The sequence below is a fragment of the Bos grunniens genome, chromosome 1, assembly GCF_055505025.1.
Source record: "Bos grunniens cultivar Pamir isolate PY7600 chromosome 1, Bosgru_T2T1.0, whole genome shotgun sequence".
NCBI lineage: Eukaryota > Metazoa > Chordata > Mammalia > Artiodactyla > Bovidae > Bos > Bos grunniens.
This window is the reverse complement of record NC_141165.1, coordinates 120,031,979-120,054,933: the sequence shown is the minus strand read 5'-3', so window position 1 is coordinate 120,054,933 and position 22,955 is coordinate 120,031,979. Positions and strand designations below refer to the sequence as shown.

The following is a 22,955-nucleotide window of genomic DNA, read 5'->3' as shown; positions in this document are numbered from 1 at the left end:
AAAAGATCTTAATGACCCAGATAATCACGATGGTGTGATCACTAACCTAGAGCCAGACATCCTGCAGTCCAAAGTCAAATGGGCCTTAAGAAGCATAACTATGAACAAAGCTAGTGGAGGTGATGGAATTTCAGTTGACATATTTTAAATCCTAAAATATGATTCTGTGAACATGCTGAACTCAATATGCCAGCAAATTTGGAAAACTCAGCAGTGGCCACAGGATTCGAAAAGACAACTAAGATCATGGCATCTGATCCCATCACTTTATGACAAATAGACTGGGAAACAATGGAAACAGTGACAAAGATTATTTTGGGGGGTTCCCAAATCACTGCAGATGGTGACTGCAGCCATGAAATTAAAAGATGCTTGCTCGCTCTGCTCCTTGGAAGAAAAGCTATGGCCAACCTATACAGCATATTATAAAGCAGAGACATTACTTTGCCAACAAAGGTCCATCTAGTTAAAGCTAGTTTTTCCACTAGTCGTGTATAGATGCAAGAGTTAGACTATAAAGAAAGCAGAGCCCCAAAGAATTGATGCTTTTGAACTGTCGTGTTAGAGAAGATTCTTGAGAGTCTCTTGGACTGCATGGAAATCCAATCAGTCAATCCTAAAGGAAATCAGTCCTGAATATTCACTGGAAGGACTGTTGCTGAAGCTGAAAGTCCAATACTTTGGCCATCTTATGGGAAGAACTGACTCATTGGTAAAGACTCTGATACTGGGAAAGATTGAAGGCAGCAGAAGGGGATGACAGGATGAGATGGTTGGGTGGTATCTCCGATTCAATGGACATGAGTTTTAGTAAGCTCTGTGAGTTGGTGATGGACAGGGAAGCCTGGTGTGCTGAAATCTATGGGGTCGCACAGAGTTTGACACAACTGATCAATTGAACTGAACAGAGCTTAAAGAAAAACATACCCTTGAGCAAGTTGGTTGTTTTGTTGCCTAATCATTAGTCTGGGCTTAAAGAAAGTTAGTCTTAAAGACTGTTATAACAACTCAGAGTTTAAGAAAAAACTTCTTATGTGACGAAGACAAAGCAATGTAGAAAAAGAGTTTGTCCTTTTCTCCTCCTAGAGAGCCCTAGACCCCTCGGCCCGGGACCCGTTCCAGGCCCTCCTTGAGGGCCCCAGAATCCTTATTAACCTACCTAAGAATTAACTCTTTCACTTTTTTCTATTTTTTTTTTTTCTACCTGGGAAGTTCTAGGAATCCTACAAATTTTGGTATGTGAAGTATTAACCTTGTAAAGTGTCTCACCTGAAGAGGTTTTAGAAGATAGTTAACACCCATAATTTGATAATTAAAGAAATTGAAGTCCAGAGAGGACAATTGTTTGCAAGTTAATTATTTACTTAAAAATGCATTTCACCAACAGCTATACACTAGCTAGACACTATACGCTATATGTATACAGCTATGCGTATACAGCTATATGTATATACTATATGTATACAGCTATATGCTAGCTAGATAGGCAATACGCTAGACACTGGGCATTTAAAATGAGTAGTAAATCACTCTTGTCTACATATTGCTCAGAGTCTAACATGGGAACAGATAATAAATTACTAAAGATGGAATTTCCAACTTATTTTAGAAGAGGAAGTGACCATCCCAATTACCTCATCAAAATTGCAGACACCTGGTTGGTAACTTTGAGATAATACCTATTGAAAAGAAAAGACTAGATTAAAACCTACATTTCCTCTTTCCCAGTCTAGTGGTCTTACTGAAAGATTGCTGAAAAGACCTTGAAGTGTTGGGATATAAAGGCATAAAATCAGGGAGTTTCTTGGTGAAAATAACTTAAAAATGTTGTGTTGCAAAGTGTCTTAGCACTTACACTCTAATTCTCAAGTGAGAAGACCTGTTTCTAAAACAATAGTGTCACGTGGAATTAATAGGTCTCCTTTTAAAGCCAGGATTGTGAATTTTATCACTGTGACTGGACACAATAGAGTGTCTAGGTCATCTTAGGAGATCAATACATGTTTGTTTTTAGAGTGTGAATAAATGAAATCCAAACATTATGTGAACAAGTCTGATTCCTGGTAAATCCATCATGATATCCAGTAGGATTTGAGGAGGTGCTACCTTCCATTTTTAATGATTAATTTAGTTTCATGGATCATCCTACTTTGCTTCATCAAAGCCAAGGGTTCCTGCCCACAATTACCTAGTTCAAAAATTTCCATTACAACAAGGAGATCAAACATCTTTGGGATAGGAAAAAAAGAAGGTCAGCAGTTTGCCTCAACTTAAAAGATCTTACACTGTTTAATCACTCTTTGGTGTTTTACTACCCTGAGGCAGAAATCTATGAATAATTTTACCCATGTTTGCCTAACAAGAACATGCACTACTGGGTTATCTGAGGAAAAATGTAAATCAGGTTTCTGTCATTTTGGCAGCAGGCTTTGAATATGTGTATTTCCACTTCGGTTAAGTGTTACTTTAGTAGCTGGCCAACACAGAGAAGGCCTTAACTATACCACAGAAGTTTTTATTTTTTACTTTTTTAAATTTAAAACTTAAAGTTGGATAAATCTGAATTCATATTAATTTTTTACCATTAATTTACCATTAGTGTGTGTACTCTGTTCTTTGATGTTACATAATAAGTTGACCAAGATATCCTTTAAATAAGAAAGGTAAATAAAACACATTAACATATCTACTTTCTTCTTTCCACTTCTTATTTCTACGTGGTGGCTCAGTGGTAAGGAATCCACCTGCAATGCAATAGACACAGGTTCTTTCCTGGATTAGGAAGATCCCCTGGAGAAGGAAATGGCAACCCACTCCTGTATTCTTGCTTCGGAAATCCCATGGACAGAGGAGCCTAGCGAGCTACAGTCTGTGGGGTTGCAAAGAATCAGACAAAACTTAGTGACTAAACCACATCACCACCACTTCTTACCTGGGTTTTATTTTTTTGAATACTGAACCTTCCAGTTTCTAAAGTAATACATAATGGGAGAAATGTGCACATCAATTTTACATTCAAGGAAGAGAAGGAGATACTTTTAAATTACTATCATTGTTTTCCCTACCATAAGCAAAGATAATAAAACATAAGTATTCATCCCCTTTAGAGGTCATTTCAAATTTTTCCATGAGGATTTAAGAATGAAGAAGGTTTGTTAGAAGGATTGGTATTCAAGCACAAGTTGATTTATTACAAGGGAGGGAAAAAGTTTGAAATAAGTATATTATATAAAGAATTTTCCCTTATATATTTAAAGATAATGGTTCTTACCAGTATAATAATTTTATTAGTGAACATAAACTTTTCAGTCACACTCTCAAATTTGCTGAACAACCTGAGTGAAGGATTTAGAGATTCTGTTTGTATCAAGAAAAGGAAAATTTAATTGTATGCCTCCCACATGTTGTGGATCACCATGTTCTTAAAGTTGGCAGTCAACATCTGCCCTTTCATCAAAAGCACAATTGCTCATCTGCCCATAGTAATGTTACACTTCAATTAGATAGAAAATCCTGGAGAACAAGAGAACATCAGCCTTTCTGAAATGAGGTCTTACTAACACTATATGACAAAAGACTTGCACTTGTTTAACTAAATGTTTTGCATTATATTTTTTAGATGACTGTTCTCCAATGTCATACCACCAAGCCTAAATTGATCAGAAAATAATTTGCTTTAATGAATGATTTACATAAAATTAAAAGCAGATTTCTCTTGCTTGTTCAAACTATCATTGAATTTCTTTTATATTTTGGGCATGCTATTATTTCTGTTTGTGCTTCATTTGTTTATTCTGTAAAACAAGATTAATATCTACCTTGATTATTTCAATAGAAATGTTGTGTGATTCAATTGAGATGGTACATTTGAAAGTTCTTCATAAAGAGAAAAAGTGTCTACATTTAGGTTGTTACTGTAGAACCTATCTTTGTACTCAGGATAGAGTTATCATTCAATGAATACCTGTAAATAGATGATTAAGTCCTATCACCTATTAAATCCAGATAGCTACCAAGTTCCAGAAGATGCAGAGTAGAGTCTGTTCCTTACTGTACCACCAAATATCCTGGATTTTCAGATGTAAAACACAGAGACTGACCATTGTGCTTTCTTAGGATCTTTTTAGTTCCATTAAGCTATGATTCCAGAGAAGGCAATGGCACCCTACTCCAGTACTCTTGCCTGGAAAATCCCATGGAAGGAGGAGCCTGGTAGGCTGCAGTCCATGGGGTCGTTAAGAATCAGACATGACTGAGCGACTTCATTTTCACTTTTCACTTTCATGCATTGGAGAAGGAAATGGCAACCCACTCCAGTGAGGGTTGGGGGAGCCTGGTGGGCTGCCATCCATGGGGTCACACAGAGTGGGACATGACTGAAGCGACTTAGCAGCAGTAGTAGCAAGCTATGATTCTGTGTAATTAATACATCTCAACTGAATTCTCTTTGTCTTTTTTATCATTTACAAATGCTTTCTGCTGCAAGAAAAAGAAAACTTGACCATAGTGACAACAAACAGGGTGTTACTTTTCAGACATTATAAGAAATCTTGAATTGGTGCTTGCTTGGTCGGCAAAAGCAGTGTATACATCTCCCTAAGTTTCTTGGCCTATAACTTAGTGTCTACTGTAACCATTATGCCCGTAATCAAAATTAGAATAATGTAGATTGAGTGGTTTCAGTGTATCTGAATCATCTTGCTAGAAAAGAAACTGAAAATTTCTTTAGATTTCTGTTTGTATCTCTTTAGCCATCTCTTTGGCCATAACTTTGGCCATCCACTCCAATTTGCAATGAAATCTGAGTTAGGGAGTACTTGGCAGAATGCAGTTCTGAACAAAATCAGGATTCTATTTACAAGCAGAAAAAGAATCGGGATACTGAGTACCTAACCAACAGTGCCCACCATGCTCCTCTACTTAAGAGTTTATCTTTTCATGTTGACCCATTTGTGTATTTAATCATGCTACTTATAGACCAACTCCTACTGTCTTTTCATAATCTTTCTCAAATAGGATTTCTCCTGTGTATTTCTTCCAACAGCTCAATCAGAATGAAATACTTGCTCCAGGTGGCCTGTGTTCTGTAAATGTCTGTTACCTGCGTTCACATAGCAAAGGCATTTTGGGGATGGACAAAATTAGGGATATTAATATCTTCAAGACTAAGAAGGAGCCTGAACAAAAGTTGATGACTGACAGATATTTATTGAACTGCATTGGCTCAGATGGTAAAGCATCTACCTGCAATTCAGGAGTCCTAGGTTTCATCCCTGGGGTGGGAATATCCCCTGCACAAAGGAATGGCACCCCAGTCCAGGATTCTTGCCTGGAGAATTCCATGGACAGAGGAACCAGGTGGGTTACAGTCCATGGGATCACAAAGAGTCAGACGTGACTGAGCAACTAACATATATTACCTACCCTACTTTTACTGTTCTCATCTCCAAGGTTATTATTTACTCAAAATTAGATCAAGTCTGGTTATTAGCTCAAGTTATATTCTTAACTTTCAGGCTTAATAACTAGCTACTTTCAATACTACCAGAAATTCTGTGTTGTGGTGCTATAGCTAACAAGTGATTATATGACTGTCTTGTCTTTTCTTTAAGTATCATATACATAGCCATTTATAATATTAACAAAAAATGATTGAGTGTTTAGTGAATACCTTTATGCTAAATGTTGTAAAAATCATAAAAGACTCAAACAAAAACAAAGAGATAAATTTACAAGCAAACAAAATAACAAAGTACCTTGGAACACTGCAACTTAATCTTTTAGAGACTCAGCAATGCCCTCTTGCAAATTAAAAGGCACTCAGTGATGAGCTAAATTGAAACCAGAAGTTAAATGCATAATTTGTTTAGACTTTGTATCATTTCCCCCTGAGGCAATATGACACGAGATATGCGGGGACCTTCCTAATCAGTGTTTAAGGACAATGTTCAAAGTTTAAAATCCTAATCTAAGTTTGGTTAAGGCTTCTTTTGTGGTTCAGCTGGTAAAGAATCTGCCTGCAATGTGGGAGACCTGGGTTTGATCCCTGGGTTGGGAAGATCCCCTGGAGAAGGGAAAGGCTACCCACTCCAGTATTCTGGCCTGGAGAATCCCATGGACTGTATAGTCCATGGGATAGCAAAGGGTTGGACACAACTGAGCAACTTTCACTTCACATACTCAAGTTTGGTTAGGGTAATAGAATTTGAGTGGCTCTCAATATAGAACCAAAAGTTATTCAATTTAATGTAATATGATCCTAGAGCAGCCATTCTTAGTAGGAATTTGAAATCAGTAACACTAGATTAATGATTACTGTCATTTTGTTGTTTGTTGTTTAATTGGTAAGTCATGTCTGACCCCATGGACTGTAGCCGGCCAGGCTCCTCTGTCCATGGGATTCTCCAAGCAAGAATACTGGAGTAGGTTGCCATTTCCTCTCCAGGGGATTTTCTCTACCCAAGGACTATTATTTTAAGCTAATCTAATTTTTTGCCTTGTCAATGTATTTTCCTCAGCAGTGCTATCTCCCAAGAAGTGTTCAATAGGAAGATACACTATTATACAGTGTGTTATCTTTCGATATGCATTTAGTGATTATAAAACTTAAGATTTATTCTTACAGGTTTTATTTAAATGTAAATAACCTCTTATTCACAATATAAAGTTGATATTAACAATTTGGAATTCAATCATAATGATAGTCTATAGGGTCTATTCTCTAAGTGCTTTAAGCCATCAAATCTCAGTGTAGCTTTGAAATTGAGTTTTAGAGACTTAAGAAATTACTGGCTTCCAAAGATAATCTAGAAGAAATTAAAGCTAAAGATCCTGAATTTCTTATTCAAAGAAATGTCAAGGATTTTTGTTAGGATTTTCGCTATGATTTCAGTTCTCACTGTAATTATGAAAATGGACCAAATGAAACAGTACATTTTAAATTTTATATCAGATTAAATGAAAATACTATAATGGAGACATTTCTGTAAAAGTTGTAAATAGATGGTGAATTCTAAATGGGCAGCTGAAATCAATATCTGGTAACCAATTCATTGAACTAAAAAAAAAAAGAAAGAAAGAAAGACACATCATTCAGAGATACTACCAGGAAGAAAGATAACATAATTATTTTAAAAAGCTTTAATCTAGTAAATACTCACATGTATATTAGTTTAAATAGAAATTATACCTCTCTATGTATTTGAGATACAAATAAGGAAATATATTAAAATCTTTATCTTAGGCCATTACCAGAGAAGTTAAGGAATGACACTGTCAAGAGAGAACAAAAATGTCATTGCTCAGGAGATCCATATATAAAGAACCTTAAAATATAGACAAGCCATGATTTCTTTCTTCAGTTTACAATTCATGAGAAGAAAATTGTTTACACATAAACTGATTAGAAAACAAGTGGGTATGTAATGCAGTGCTAGCTGCAGAGCAGAGACTGTGCACATTGCATCATGTTTAAAAAGGAAATGGCTGCATGATGACATGGCTTTGCTTTATTTTCTCCACAAATGGTCCAATGCCAAGTAAAGCTGTGAAAACATGAACTGGAAATTTCATCCCACTCTAGTGCCAAAATAATCTAACTCTTGTGGGTTTTTTTCACCCCCTTAACACTTGGTGCAAATACAAACATATACATGGAGAAACTATATTGGGCCACATTATTTGCTTCTGTGATTTCTGGGAGGAAAAAAAAATGGATTTTATTCATGATAAATGCATGCCCTAGCCTCCTGAAATCTGTTTGATGTATTTTCAAGGATACACTTTCCAATTTATCACAGAATTTTAAAAGAGTCATTTTGTTTGTAGCTTGTCAACCAGGTTTCTACAAGGCTTCAGATGGTAATATGAAGTGTGCTAAGTGTCCACCTCACAGTTCTACTCACGAAGACGGTTCAGTGAACTGCAGGTGTGAAAATAATTACTTCCGAGCAGACAAAGACCCTCCATCCATGGCTTGTACCCGTGAGTAGTTTTGCTGCAACCCATGCCTCCATGTTTGCTTTATTTACTTTTTTCTTCTTGTTATTGTATTTTTTGTTTTTAGCATTTGGCCCATTTCCTTCTGTTGTCCATGTGCAAATTAAAAGCTTTCTCTGCTTCACTCTCCATGCTTGGCTCACCACAAATGCAACATTTATCACACAGAATGAATTCGTTTTTAAATCACTTTCTACAACAGGACCCCTAGAAAGAAAAAAAAAATCTATATCTTGTTTTAGATCTTGCATTATTTTGATAGGGTAGGGGAGGTTATAGGCATGGGATTTGTGTTTTTACTTTTCTATTCCCTCTTGTTATGTGTTGGTCATAGGTCACAGGGAAAAAGAACTAAGATTTATAAAACTAATACTAAGGTTTTCATAACTATTCACAAGGGCATTGAATTTAGTGGTAGATTCCTTCCTTGGACTTTGTGAATGCATCTTCAACCTGGAGTCCAAACTCCCCCATTCATAGACTGGGGAGGACAGTCCTCTGGAATCCATGTGTCTATAATCTCCTGGATCCTCTAAGGACGAATTAAAAGTATAAAATAAAAGACAAGATGGTTATTTACCTCTTTCAGTTCCATTATAAATTATCTATTTCCCTTGTAGTAGAAAACCAATGTGAGGCTCATTAATCTTTGTTGGACTACTTTGCAGGACCTCCGTCTGCACCGAGAAATGTGATATCTAATATAAACGAGACCTCGGTTATCCTGGACTGGAGTTGGCCCCTGGACACAGGAGGCCGGAAAGATGTTACCTTCAACATCATATGTAAAAAATGTGGGTGGAATGTCAAACAGTGTGAGCCGTGCAGTCCAAATGTCCGCTTCCTCCCTCGGCAGTTTGGGCTCACCAACACCACGGTGACAGTGACAGACCTCCTGGCACACACTAACTACACCTTTGAGATCGATGCCGTTAACGGGGTGTCAGAGCTGAGCTCACCACCCAGACAGTTTGCTGCAGTCAGCATCACAACTAACCAGGCTGGTGAGTACATGCTGGGCGCTCCCTCTTTTGCCATCTCAGAGCCAAGTAACAGTTTCAACAGAAAAGAGTGGAAGAAAGGGCAGGCGAAAAAAAAATGTGAAAAGGATATTCTCTTCTATCACTTTTTGACAGTTATGGTACATTAACTAGCTCAATTTCATTCTTCAAAGTGAAAATAAATCACATTTGTTAGATAATTTTAAACTAGTATAATCCACCGCTTAACACTTTGAAAGCTTTTTAAATATTTGGGGCTCTGGAGATAGTACTTGTGTGGCTCCTTGCAACATTTCCATATTTTCAAGAATTAAACAGAACATTGGCTCAAGCTTAGAAAAGCATATACAGGATATTTATAGCTATAAATATCTTTACCTTAGTTATAATTTTATCAGATCTGTGTATAGTTGATCAGTTATTTTATGCTTCCCAGAATCTCTGAGTAGTATAGCTCAGACAGTTAAAACTCTCTGATTAATTAAAAAGAAGAAAATAAATCCATTTTATTTAATAGGCACAATTTGTATCTTAAAATTAAAAATATGGAATTTGAGGAGAAACTTTTAAAAAGAGATCTTGCTAGAAAACAATTTTAATCACTGATATAAAAAATTTCCAGGTATACATTTTCTTGGTGATTTCACCAACTATATTTTCCTCTGACATTCTTTTCCTAATCAAAAAGAAAAGCTATACTGCCCGATCGTAAGCAAAAGGCCTTTAATGTAGAATGGAAAAATTAAGCACACAGAGGTCTCACTTTTTCCTTACATTCACAACATTTCTCTTTTATTTACAGTTAGTAAATCCTGTAAATTTACTCTTAATCTTCGATCACTCTTTAAATCTTCTTTTTGTGATTTTATTTATTATGTTTTTTTTAATAGTTTGGTGTCCAGAACTGTTGATGGGGTTTTAGTTGCGATTCTCTGAAACATATAGAAGAGATACACTTTGTAGAGTATACAGAGACTTACCAGTGATATCCCTTTAAAACAAGGCAATCATTTTTCAAAGATGATAACTAGGATGAATGAATAAAATGAAATCAACAAAGCTTGTGCAAAATTAAGCTGATAGATATTTATCATGCATAACTGTTGCTATAAGATAGCATAATTAGAGATACATTTCAAGCAATTCAATTCGGAGGTATTATTGTATAATTTTTATGCAAACAAAGAAACACCAGAGCCAAAAAGGGGGAAAAGGAAGAAAAAGGGTGGCACTCTGATGATGCTTCAACCAGAACTACAGACCCTCATGTCTGCTCCCAGGGGCGCTCTCCCTGAGCTGGAAGTTAGGATTGAATGTAAACTCAGCTTCTTTTCTGCATTTGGTTTAAATTATGGAAGTCCCCCAGCTCTCAAGAAAGATTTGTTCTTTGCTTTGAAGATATGAATACTGAATGTCAGAAGGAAAGGGAAAGGAAAGATGACTACATTTTATCAGCTAGAAGAGGTCTTAGAGCAGCCAGATAACTAGCCGGGGAACTCATCACTTTCTTTCACTTGTCTGACTCAGGGAATTTAGTTAAACTACCAAAGTACAAAAGTAGTATATCATCAGGATTAATATCCAGCAAGTATGCACGAGTATGATTTTGCTGGTGGGTAAAATTGTGTACTTATTTCCACACTGGTTAAAAGCAAGTACAGTTACTTCTGTAGGTGAGCATAGAAATGTACTGTACTTGTTAATTCCTCAAGTACCCTGAGAAGGCCCCTAAACCCAATATATAAGGTCCCCCTTTTCTTCCCCCATAATCTAGCAATGAAGGGATAAATCTTGGCATTAGAGGCATTTCTATATCAGTACCTCAGTCCCCCTTCTTTCTCTCCCTTAATGCAGCAACCAAAATGATAAATCCTTGCATCACAGGGGTCTTTAGATCCCCGTGCTGGAATTCTTCCAACTTGAAGGCTCCATGTCCCTGCCATGCCAGTTGATAGGTGTTCTGAATATAACCCTTGGCAGAGTCCATGCTTAAATGTGTCTCTTTCTGATTCTAAACCCCTCTTTTGTTCCTACATTTTTTCTGTTCTCCTATATTGATGGAATTCTTATAATACTATTTGTCTCGTGGTGATAAATAAAGTTTATTTGTGGAAAAGATATGACTTTTTAGTGAAGTACACTTAATCATTATTTTAATCTTCCTTACTGAATCTGTAATCTCTCCCACTAGAACATAGATCTCAGATCAAGCAACATATGCTCTTGTTTTGCTTCAGTTAATGATATTTAAACTTTGTAACTAATAATATTTAAAGACTGTAACTTAAGTTTATTTAACTGTCTTCCATGAGAGAAAAAAAAAAAAGATGAGTAATGTTGTTGCTATGTATCACATGATTACAGCTTCTCATATTCAATGAATGCAGGAATTTTAAGAAATTATAATTATGTGGCAAATGGCTTTCCTGAATCCCATATTTTACTCTGATTTACTACCTTGTTTAAAATAGGAGCATCAATCTGCGTTATAATTATCTCCCAAGTCAAACAGAAATGTATAAAAACAAGCAAGCTCTCCTTGCTTCCTATCTTATCATTGACCTCTGGCTTCCTGACAATGCGTTTATCAGGAAACGAATAGTTCCAGATATATACAGTGAATGAATCTAGGTAAAGTGGCAACCAAGGGAAGACCAAGACTTTAAAAAATAAATGGGGTTGATACTTTGGCCCTCCCAGTTACAAATCACTGGGTAAGACAAAGATTCAACAGGAATGATATCAGTTACTTTTCCTAACCCCACTCTCATTTTTCAGAAAAATCACAAATATGTCTACAATATGTACCATGAGGCATTTTGTATATTTATTTCAGGGAGTCTGTGTCATTTTTGTGCCTGGGGAAGAAGAGGTCTTTGTTCCATCTTTAAATCCCTACGGTGAGATATATAAGCAAGATTAGAAGCAATGCCAGTTCTCCAGAGTGTTTCATTGTTTTGCTTTATTTTTGCTCTTGTGAAGGTTAATGGACTTGTAGCCTTGAGAAATGAGCTCCCTAACTCTAGAAAGATATGGCTATGACAGCTATGATGTCTGGTGTTTAAATTCCTCCTATCCTCTCTATCTCTGACATGGCTATAAAGGGGAAACATGAATGTGTCCCTTTTAATTTAGTTTGTGAGATTGAATTTGTTGATTTTTCTCTTGATTACATTGTAAATGCCACGTGATGACCACACGATAAGGCACCTTCTAAATTGTAGAGGATTATGTTGTAAATTCGGATGTTAGTTCCCAGCTCTTAATACTTTCACAAAGTATGTCAGTGAGATAAAAAGCGTGGTCTCTACATAAAGATTATATCCGTGAATCCATCACTCAAACACATACAGAAAGAACTGCAGATTGCGGAACAAAAACCTGTAAAGTTATATCTTGGGGTAAAATGCTACTTCTTGTTTACTTCTTTGAATGAGTATATTTACCTTTCAGTTCTGGAAAAGTCATTCTACTAGTGGAATATTTGTCTGTTTATTCTCAACTTGCATCATAGAACCTGCCCGTTCCCCACTATCCTATAGCATGTAACAATCTCAGACAAGAAGAGGGGACACTAAAGAGAATATACTGGCTTTCAAGTTTTGAGATCCACCTTACCCCCATTTTGTAAAAACTGAGATCCAAGGAGCTTTTTCAATTTTTTAATCAAGTTGTCAAACTTCTACTTAAGGCTCCCAAATCCAACTCCAGTTTCAACTTCATTCTCATGTTCTTTCTGTCATTCTATAATTCATGCCATATAGCTACAAAAAGAAATGCTGTCTTTGAGACAGAGGGGGACTTTCCTAGGAAAATCTGCCATAACCTGTGCCACCTACAATAAACTTAGTCTTTGCTTCTCAGTCATTTATCACAGAGTTTTTCAGGGGTATTATGCAACAGATCTTCTTTATCATCTCCACTCTTCCCCAAGTTTAATCTTATCCCTCACTCCCTCATTCTACACAGATGATTTTCCCTCTGAATCATTGTGATTTATAGCAAGAAATATATATTTGGTCTTGGTCCCAACTTGTGGCACAGAACTCCTAAAACTCAGGGAATTTCCTAAATGATAAGAGCAATAAAGGGTATTTTGTTATACATTAAAAACCCCTTTCAGTCATAGTTGAGTTTACCTTAATAAGGTGAAGTTTGGAAGTTCACTTTGGAAAGCCCCTAAGGATGGTGGCTATTTGCCAGGGGAACTGACCATGTGATTAGAGAATTGGAACTTTTAGCCACTCCACTCCTCAACTTTGCCTCTGAGGAGGGTGGAGAGTCTTGTTGTTGTTGTTAAGTTGCTAGGTCATGTCCAACTCTTTGGACTGTCACATTTTATGAATTGTAACATGCTGGGCTCCTCTGTCCTCCACCATCTCCCGGAGTTTGTTCAAATTCATATCCATTGAGTCGGTGATGCTACCTAACCATCTCATCCTCTGCCTCCCTCTTCTTTTGCCTTCAATCTTTCCCAGGAGCAAGATCTTTTCCAATAAGTTGGCTCTTCGCATCAGGTAGCCAAGGTATTGGAGCTTCAGCATCAGTCCTTCCAATGAATATCCAGGGTTGATTTCCTTTAGGATTGACTGGTTTTATCTCTGTTACAGACCAAGGGAGGGCCAGAGATAGAGTTTAGTCATCACTGGTCAATTAGGTAATCAATCATGCCTGTGTAATGAAGCCTCCTTAAAAACTCAAAGGACACGATTCAGAGAGTTTCTGGGTAGATATGTTGTTAAGTAATGTGTCTGGAGAAAATTTTGAAATTCTCTGCCTTGTTCCCTGAATTTTGAAATTCAGTACCTTGCCCTGTTCATCTCTTCATCTGGTGGTTCCCAAGTTGCATTCTTTTATGTAATAAAGTATAGTAGGTAAAATGTTTTTCTAAGTTCTGTGAGCTGCTCTAGTAAATTAATTGAACATTAATAGCGGGTCATGGAAGCCTCTGATTTATACCTGGTGGGCCAAAAGCACAATAAAACTTAGACTTGAGATTAGTATCTGAAAGGGGGTTTGGGGAGGTCTTGTGGGACTAAAGCCCTTAACCTGTGAGATCTGATGCAAACTCCAGGTATTTAGTGTCAGAATTGAATTAAATCGTAGGACACCCAACTGGTGTTGCAAGATTGCTTGGTGTGGAGAAAATCCCCACACATTCGGTGACCACAAGTGAAGTATTGTGTGGAAGAGACACACAGGAGTGTGTTTTTCGCCTTACACTACCTAACTTACTAAGACCATAAAATTTAAAAGGGAAAATTAAATGGTAACGTACTGGCTTTTCTAAATCTTATCCCTCCTGTGCTACACACTAACTCCCATTGACTCCTGATTCTAAAGAGTGTGCTCTCAAGCAAATCACTTCCCCTGCTAACATCTTAGACAAACATTCTTCTGGCTCTTTGTCTTTGCCTTTTATGTTGCACAAGTCTTTTTCATCTTAGAGGAAGATACCAATGATTCCATAAGCATCTGCAACAACAATAAACACACACTCAAACACACACATACACACACGGGTGCACGTTCCAAATCGTTTTACTCTTTGTGATTTTATCCTGTTTTCTCCTATTTTTCAAACTAAGTTTAGATATTTTCGTAAAGTAATCCTTTCTTCTGTCTTGTTCTCTCATTCAGAGTTCAGCCTGGTTTCTGTCCTCACTCTACATAAGTGCCTTCCTGAGAATCAGTTATAATTTCCTATTTGCATCTTTCTGTTAAAGTGAATGCAATTGTTAGGAAAAGTGTGGATTTCATAAAGGCCTGGACCTTGTCTTGGGCTTTCCCGGTGGCTCAGCTGGTAAAGAATGCGCTTGCCAGTGCAAGATATGCAAGAGACGTGGGTTCAATCCCTGGGTCAGGAAGATTCCCTGGAGAAGGAAATGGCAACCCACTCCAGTATTCTTGCCTGGCAAATTCCATGACCAAAGGAGCCTGGCTGGCTACAGTCCATGTGGTCGCAAAATGCTGGACACAACTGAGCACACATGCCCTGGACCTTGCCTATGTTCACACTTGTGATTCTCAGACTTCAGACAGTGCCTTCTATCACCTTGTATTCACTCAAATGTTTATTGATGAATGGAAACGTCCACCATCCAACAATGAAAACATTGATTCTCAAACCACTCTCTCTCGTTAATTTTTTTTTTCTCTGTTAATGGGACTGCCATTTTCCTCAGTTTACCAGTTTCTAACACTTTTTCAAGTGTCATCTTTGGTTCATCTTCTACATTTAACATTTAAGAAGTACTCACATGCTACTGATTTTTCCTTTGAATTGTTTTGGGTATTCATACTCCACATTTAGTGTAAGATTTTAAGGTTCTTGGTCATAATGTTTATAAATAAACAATACCATGAAATATAATAGTCCTCCTTTAATTATTTTGAGATTCCAAAATAAAAGGGAATTTGACCTAACTATGTTAATTTAAATCAGAATATCATGTTGCTCAGCAACCTCTTTCCACTGAGCAATTTGTAAAAAGGGTTAATGGATCACCCAGTATATTTCAATGCAGAAGATACTATATAACGAAATGAGTTAAGAAGTGGTGATTAAAGGATTTTAGGAAAACTTTGGAGAAAACAATTTAGATGTACTTTGAAAAATAGAAATAAATCAAATAAAGGTCACGTATATATATATTGGAATTGAGTTTCCTGGGTAGTAGGACATCTAGACTGAGACAAGGAGATGGATCTTGTTAAAGGATAAAAGGATATCAGGTTGAACATGCAATGAAGGCCCAGCAACTGGTAGTAGGTAGTGAGATAGTGAATGGAAACATATTAAAATTGAAGAGTAACCTCATTCAGTCTGTTTTAAGAAGCTTAATTTTAACAAGAGCAGGGAATATTGTCAATAAATATAATTCTTCACATGTGAATGCCTGAATTATAGTGAAAGAATTACATCATTGGATTTAAATGAGTATTTGTATTATCTGCAATTATAATTCTGAAATATAAAGTGGCATTTAAAAATTTCTTGCCCTACATTCCACCAAAAAAAAAAAAAAGTTTTAGGAATCCTTGGTCTTTTCCTATTTAGATTCTTGATTGAAGATTGTTGACATTAAAGTACCATAAGTCTTGGAATTTTTTGCTTGCAGTCATACAATTGACTAGACTTGTCATGAGGCTGAAGTAAATGCCATTGTGTTTCACTCCGTTTACAATAGTTGAAAAATATCTTCCTCCACTCCCTGGGTCCTGGTATCACTCCAGTATTTTCTTTTTCAACATATCCCTAAACTTTGAATTTTTTGTTCTAGGCATGCATTTTTTTAATGTTTTTTCTAGTTCCATTTACATTTTTTTTTTTCCTCTGTGAAGATTATCTTGACTCCTGTACTTCCCTGGAGTAAATGGACTTGTCTCTCCTCTTCCAATTTATCCTACTAGAGTTCTATATATGAGTATATATATATATATAATATTAAAAAACATATATGTGTGTGTATAGTTTTATCATAAAATTCAATTTGTTCACATGTATGAAAGTCTTGCAAATAGTACCAATGTACATAGTATGTGTATATACTTTAAGCCAGGGTTTCCCAACCCCGGGGTCATGGACTGGTACTGGTACAGCCTGTTAGGAACCAGGCTGCACGGTAGGAGGTAAGCAAAGACAAGTGAGCTGAGCTTCATCTGTATTTATATGGAGCTCTGCATTACTCTCATTACTGCCTGAGTTCAGGAAAACAAGCTCAGGGTTTCCCCTGATGCTGCATTATGGTGAGCTATATAATTATTTCATTACATATCACAAAGAAATAACAATAGAAATAAAGTGCACAATAAGCAGAATCCTCTTGGATCATCCAGTAACCATCCCACCCCACTCTGTCCATGGAAAAACTGTTTTCCAGGAAACTGGTCTCTGGTGCCAAAAAGGTTGGGAATCAGTACCTTAAGCCAGATTTCCTAAAAATTAATATTTTACTATATCTGCTCTATCATACTCTCCCCCATCACCTTCTGTGTAAGTAGATACTTATTTCTAAACCACTTGAGGGTAGATTGCAGATATCATGCCCCTTTACTCCTAAATACGTCACTGTGAACTTCCTAAAGTAAAACCTCAATAAATTTGTCAAAATCAAGACATTCACATCCATCCATATCATGATCTTATCTGCAGATATTAATCAATTTTTGTCAGTTCTTCCATGATGTCCCTTTGGCAAAAATAAACTGATGTTTTGTTTACCTTCAGCTTCTATCTATAACATAAGAACTTTCTTATCTACAGTAATGAATAAATTAGCCATTTTCTGTAAATTAAGCCAGATACAAAAATAAGAAGGGAAAAGGAATCAATAGTTATGGTAGGACTTTTTCAGGTGCTTGATATCTCTCTAGGAGTTTTCATCGCTGCCACCCCAGTGAAAAATGACTGGTAAACAATATTATTAAAAAACAGAAGGCTTGACTTAATTTTATTTAGATTTCCTGTTGAAGGACCATTACTTTATGCAAAGATGGGTAGCATCTAAGAAACTTCCTGATATAAGGAAAACATTCTTAGCCTTGGCTCTAACCAGTATAGCCTCTGTCATCCACTTAACATGCTTAATCGCTCAGTTCAGTTCAGTCATTCAGTCGTGTCTGAATCTTTGCAACCCCATGGACTGCAGCACGCCAGGACTTCCTGGCCATCACCAACTCCTACAGTTTACTCAAACTCATGTCCATCGAGTCAGTGATACCATCCAACTATCTTACCCTCTGTCATCCACTTCACCTCCTGCCTTCAATCTTTCCCAGAATCAGGGTCTTTTCCAATCGGTCAGTTCTTCTCATCAGGTGGCCAAAATATTGTAGTTTCAAGTTTCAGCATCAGTCCTTCCAATGAACATTCAGGGCTGATTGCTTTTAGAATGGACTGGTTTGATCTCCTTGCAGTCCAAGGGACTCTCAAGAGTCTTCAACACCACGCTTCAAAAGCATCAATTCTTTGGCGCTCAGCTTTCTTTATAGTCCCAACTCTCACATCCATACATGACTACTAGAAAAACCATAGCTTTGACTGGATGGATATTTGCTGGCAAAGTAATGTCTCTGCTTTTTAATATGCTGCCTAGGTTGGTCATAACTTTTCTTTCAAGAGCAAGTGTCTTAATTTCATGGCTGCAGTCACCATCTGCAGTGGTGATTTTGGAGCCCCAAAATATAAAGCCTGTCACTGTTTCCACTGTTTCCCCATCTATTTGCCATGGAATGATGGGACCAGATGCCATGATCTTAGTTTTCTAAATGTTGAGTTTTAAGCCAACTTTCTCACTCTCCTCTTTCACTTTCATCAAAAGGCTCTTTAGTTCTTCTTTGCTTTCTGCCATAAGTGTCGTGTCATCTGCATATCTGAGGTCGCTCTGTCAGGTCCAACTCTTTGCCATGTCAGGGCCTGTAGCTTGTCAGACTCCTTTGTCCATGAGGATTTTCCAGACAAGAATATTAGAGTGGAATTCCATTTCCTTCTCCAGGGGATCTTGCCAAACTAGGGATCAAACCTAGGTCTCCTGCATTGCAGGCAGATTCTTTACTATCTAAGCCACCAGGGAAGCCCACTTAATGATCAAAGGCAAATGTATTTTTTTTTTCCAGTTAAAAATTACTATCCATCATATAAAGGGATTGAACTGGAAATCCACTCATAAATTTTCTGTTTTATTTACTTTTTGTGATTCTAGGACTATAGTTTAGAACTTTGTTACTGGTACAATTTAAATCAGCCAATACATTTCTTAACCTTTAAGCACACATATCAGCTTACTTCCTCTAAAGGTCTTTAAAGCTTACTAGCTTATATGTTTGTTACCTGCTATTTCACAGAACAAGGTAACAGCATCTATGAATAGGAGAAAGAGTTTAATATATCTTGAATAAATAATGCACATTTCAAAAATGAGCACTTTGGCTACATTTAGAAGCTAGTCAAATTTTTATTTGTTGATAAAGCAGATATTTTAAAATCTTCTTTATTCTGGAGTTTATTTCCTCTGTCCACGTTGTTGTTCCTTTGGGATTTAGAAGAAGCATTTATAGATATGACAGAGGAATATCTCGTGTCAAAGACAGTCAAGCAGGCTTTAGAAATGCTGAAGAAGCAAACATTTCAAAATAAAAGTGGAAAAAGTTTACAGCTTGGATCTGCTATTAAAGTATGGACACATATTGATATAGCCTCTATAGAAATGTATGTGGCTGTGTAGTTATGTATCCTGGAAGTAGACATCAGATCATCTACATGCCTTCTGTCTGAGCGTGAAGAAAGGTGTTTTATAGCATCAGTATAGTAAATTAGAAAGTCAAAATATACCGAAAATCAGCTACAAAATAGAGAAAATAAGATTCCAGTAATGAACTCTGATGAATCCTCCTCTTGTTGTTTCACATGTGTGATTAATAAACCCTAAGAATTGCAGCCTTATCTTTTATTTCTCACAACAAACAAGTGAGGTCTGAATCGAGCTCAGAGATAACAAGTGAATATATACATTGTAATTTCCATTGTGCGTTTTGCTTGTGTGGTAACTTAGCTTCTCTTTCTGATTTGAAATCAAGGCAGAGACCTGTGCATCTGGGAATATCATTCTGCCGTGATGTGTCCTAGTGTGCCTGAAGCCTTCCACATCATTTAACACATTAATGATGCCTTTCAGCCATCACACCCTGGTACGGAGGCATATTACGTATCTGCAGCGTGAACAAAAGCACAGCCATATATTGTCCTGACAGTTATTCAGAACCTTTTTGTGAGCTTAAAGTCACAACTGTATGGAAAACGAGCAAATGGAGACAGTTTGGGAGCTTCCAGGATCTATGTTGAAATCTCATCCCATTTTCATTTCTAATTACAGTGAATGAAGTACACTTGTGTTTAGAGAATTATGGTTACTCTTTTCCTGCTGACTTCTAAAAGGTGCTCATAAGAACAGAAATAACAACAACCAGCTAGAGAAAACATGGTATTATCTAAAGCACTTAGCGTTAACAAAGTATGATACGAGAACTATACACAATATCTTGAAATAACTTATAATAGAAAAAGAATGTGAAAAGAATGCATACACACACAGACAGATATATATATATACTCCCTGTCCGTCACCAACTCACAGAGTTTGCTCAAATTCATGTCCTTTGACTCGGTGATGCCATCCAACCATCTCATCCTCTATCATCCCCTTCTCCTCCTGCCTTCAGTCTTTCCCAGAATTTGGGTATTTTCCAATGAGTCAGTTCTTCACATCAGGTGGCCAAAGTATTGGAGTTTCAGCTTCAGCATCAGTCCTTCCAATGAATATTCAGGACTGATTTCCTTTAGGATGGACTGGTTGGATTTCCTTGCAGTCCAAGGGACTCAGGAGTCTTCTCCAACACCGCAGTTCAAAAGCATCAGTTCGTCGGCTCTCAGCTTTCTTTATAGTCCAACTCTCATACCCATACATGACTACTGGAAAAACCATAGTTTGACCAGATAGATTTTGTTGGAAAAGTAACATCTCTGCTTTTTAGTATGCTGTCTAGGTTGGTCATAGCTTTTCTTCCAAGGAGCAAGAGTCTTTTAATTTCATTGTTTCAGTCACCTTCTGCAGTGATTTTGGAACCCAAAAAAATAAAGTCTGACACTGTTTCCCCATCTATTTGCCATGAAGTGATGGGAACAGATGCCATGATCTTCGTTTTCTGAATGTTGAGTTTTAAGCCAGCTTTTTCACTCTCCTCTTTCACTTTCATCAAGAGGTTCTTTAGTTCTTCTTCACTTTCTGCCATAAGGGTGGTGTCATCTGCATATCTGAGGTTATGGATATTTCTTCCAGCAATCTTGATTCCAGCTTGTGCTTCATCCAGCCCAGTGTTTCTCATGATGTACTCTGCATAAAAATTAAATAAGCTGGGTGACAATATACTGCCTTGACATATTCCTTTCCTGATTTGGAACCAGTCTGTTGTTTCATGTCCAGTTCTAACTGTTGCTTCTTGACCTGCATACAGATTTCTCAGGAGGCAGATCAGGTGGTCTGCTATTATCATCTCTTTAAGAATTTTCCACAGATTGTTGTGATCTACACAATCAAAGGCTTTGGCATAGTCAATAAACCAGAAATAGATGTTTTTCTGGAACTCTCTTGGTTTTTCAATGATGCAGTGGATGTTGGCAATTTGATATCTGGTTCCTCTGCCTTTTCTAAATCCAGCTTGAACACCAGGAAGTTCACGGTTGATGTACTGTTGAAGACTGGCTTGGAGAATTTTGAGCATTAATTTGCTAGCATGTGAGATGAGTGCAATTGTGTGGTAGTTTCAACATTCTTTTGCATTTCCTTTCTCTGGGATTGGAATGAAAACTGACCTTTTCCAGTCTTGTGGCCACTGCTGAGTTTTCCAAATTTGCTGGCATATGGAGTGCAGCACTTTTAGTATTTGAAATAGCTCAACTGGAATTCCATCACTTTCTCTAGCTTTGCTCATAGTGATTTGCATTCCAGGATGTCTGGCTCTTGGTGAGTGATCACACCATTGTGCTTATCTGGGCCATGAAGATCTTTCTGTATGGTTCTTCCATGTATTCTTACCACTTCTTAATATCTTCTGCTTCTGTTAGGTCCATTCCATTTCTGTCCTTTATCAAGCCCATCTTTGCATGAAATGTTCCCTTGGTATCACTAATTTTCTTGAAGAGATCTCTAGTGTTTCCCATTCTATTGTTTTCCTCTCTTTCTTTGCACTGATCACCGAGGAAGGCTTTTTTATCTCTCCTTGCTATTCTTTGGAACTCTGCATTCAAATGGTTTATCTTTCCTTTTCTCCTTTGCCTTTAGCTTCTCTTCTTTTCTCAGCTATTTGTAAGGCCTTCTCAGACAACCATTTCGCCTTTTTGCAGTATATATATATGTGTGTGTGTGTGTGTGTGTGTATACACATATAAAACTAAATCACTTTGTTGTACACATGAACCATTACAAGTCAACTATACTTCAGTTAAAAAATAAAAATTGAGGGCTTACCTGATGGCTCAGTGGTAATCTGCCTACTGATGCAGGAGATGCAAGTTCAGTCTCTGGGTTGGGAAGATCCCCTGGAGAAGGAAATGGCAACCTATTCCAGTACGCTTGCCTGGAGAATCCCTTTGACAGAGGAGCCTGGTAGGTTACATACAGTCCATGGAGTTGCAAAAGTTTGGATATGACTTATCAATAAAATATACACACACACACGTAAATAAATGAATTGATTCAAATTATTTTTAAAAATTGCAAAAGAAGAAATATCCATTTAATGCTAACTTTGTATTCACTGAATCTTTCCCAGAACCAAAAATAAATATGTATTCTATAGAAATCTTTGTATTGTTGTTGTTCCCCAAAAATAAGAATTTCCAGTATCAAAACACAGTGAAGATAACGATTTATCTTTAAATATATTCTACCCCTCTAGAGTTAAGCTGAATATAGAAGATCCTTTGGGAATAATTGCAATATGTGCAAATAATTGAGAAATTGAATAAATGCAAATACTTAGAAGAAAAAGATACTCTGATGTTCAAAGCAAAAATCCTACTACCACTAGTCAAACTCTTTCTTTATAAACTCTTAATTATATTTCAGTATCTTCAAAAACTATCTTCCTGTTAATAACTATAATGTAGCCCAGCATTCTCACTTAATAATCCTATCCATACAGCACCATTGTCCAAATTGGAAAAAAAATCACCCCTTCCTCAGGGGACTATATCACCATAAAATTTCTGTGATAAGTATTCAATTAAAAGAATTATTATGTATGACATCCCCTTGTACTGGGGCCCTGAAACTCTATAATAGTCACTCTAAACCAAGCAATGCTGAGGCCAAAAAATGGGAAACTCATATTTTCTACCTCATTTCACTGGTAATAATTGCTGATCTAAATCCTCTTTATATGATTAACACTGCACTA

The 22,955-nt window shown here is 36.9% G+C and overlaps 1 protein-coding gene across 2 annotated transcripts in view; it reads left to right on the top strand.

The window, feature by feature from the left end:
• EPHA3 (EPH receptor A3) overlaps nucleotides 1-22,955 on the top strand; it is a 416,154-nt gene that overhangs the window by 267,030 nt on the left and 126,169 nt on the right. For both annotated transcript variants that reach the window (XM_086321511.1, XM_086321506.1), the window contains exons 4-5: nucleotides 7,828-7,983; nucleotides 8,667-9,002. In XM_086321511.1, the coding sequence (XP_086177637.1) occupies nucleotides 7,828-7,983; nucleotides 8,667-9,002 (492 nt within the window). The remainder of the gene's footprint in view (nucleotides 1-7,827; nucleotides 7,984-8,666; nucleotides 9,003-22,955) is intronic.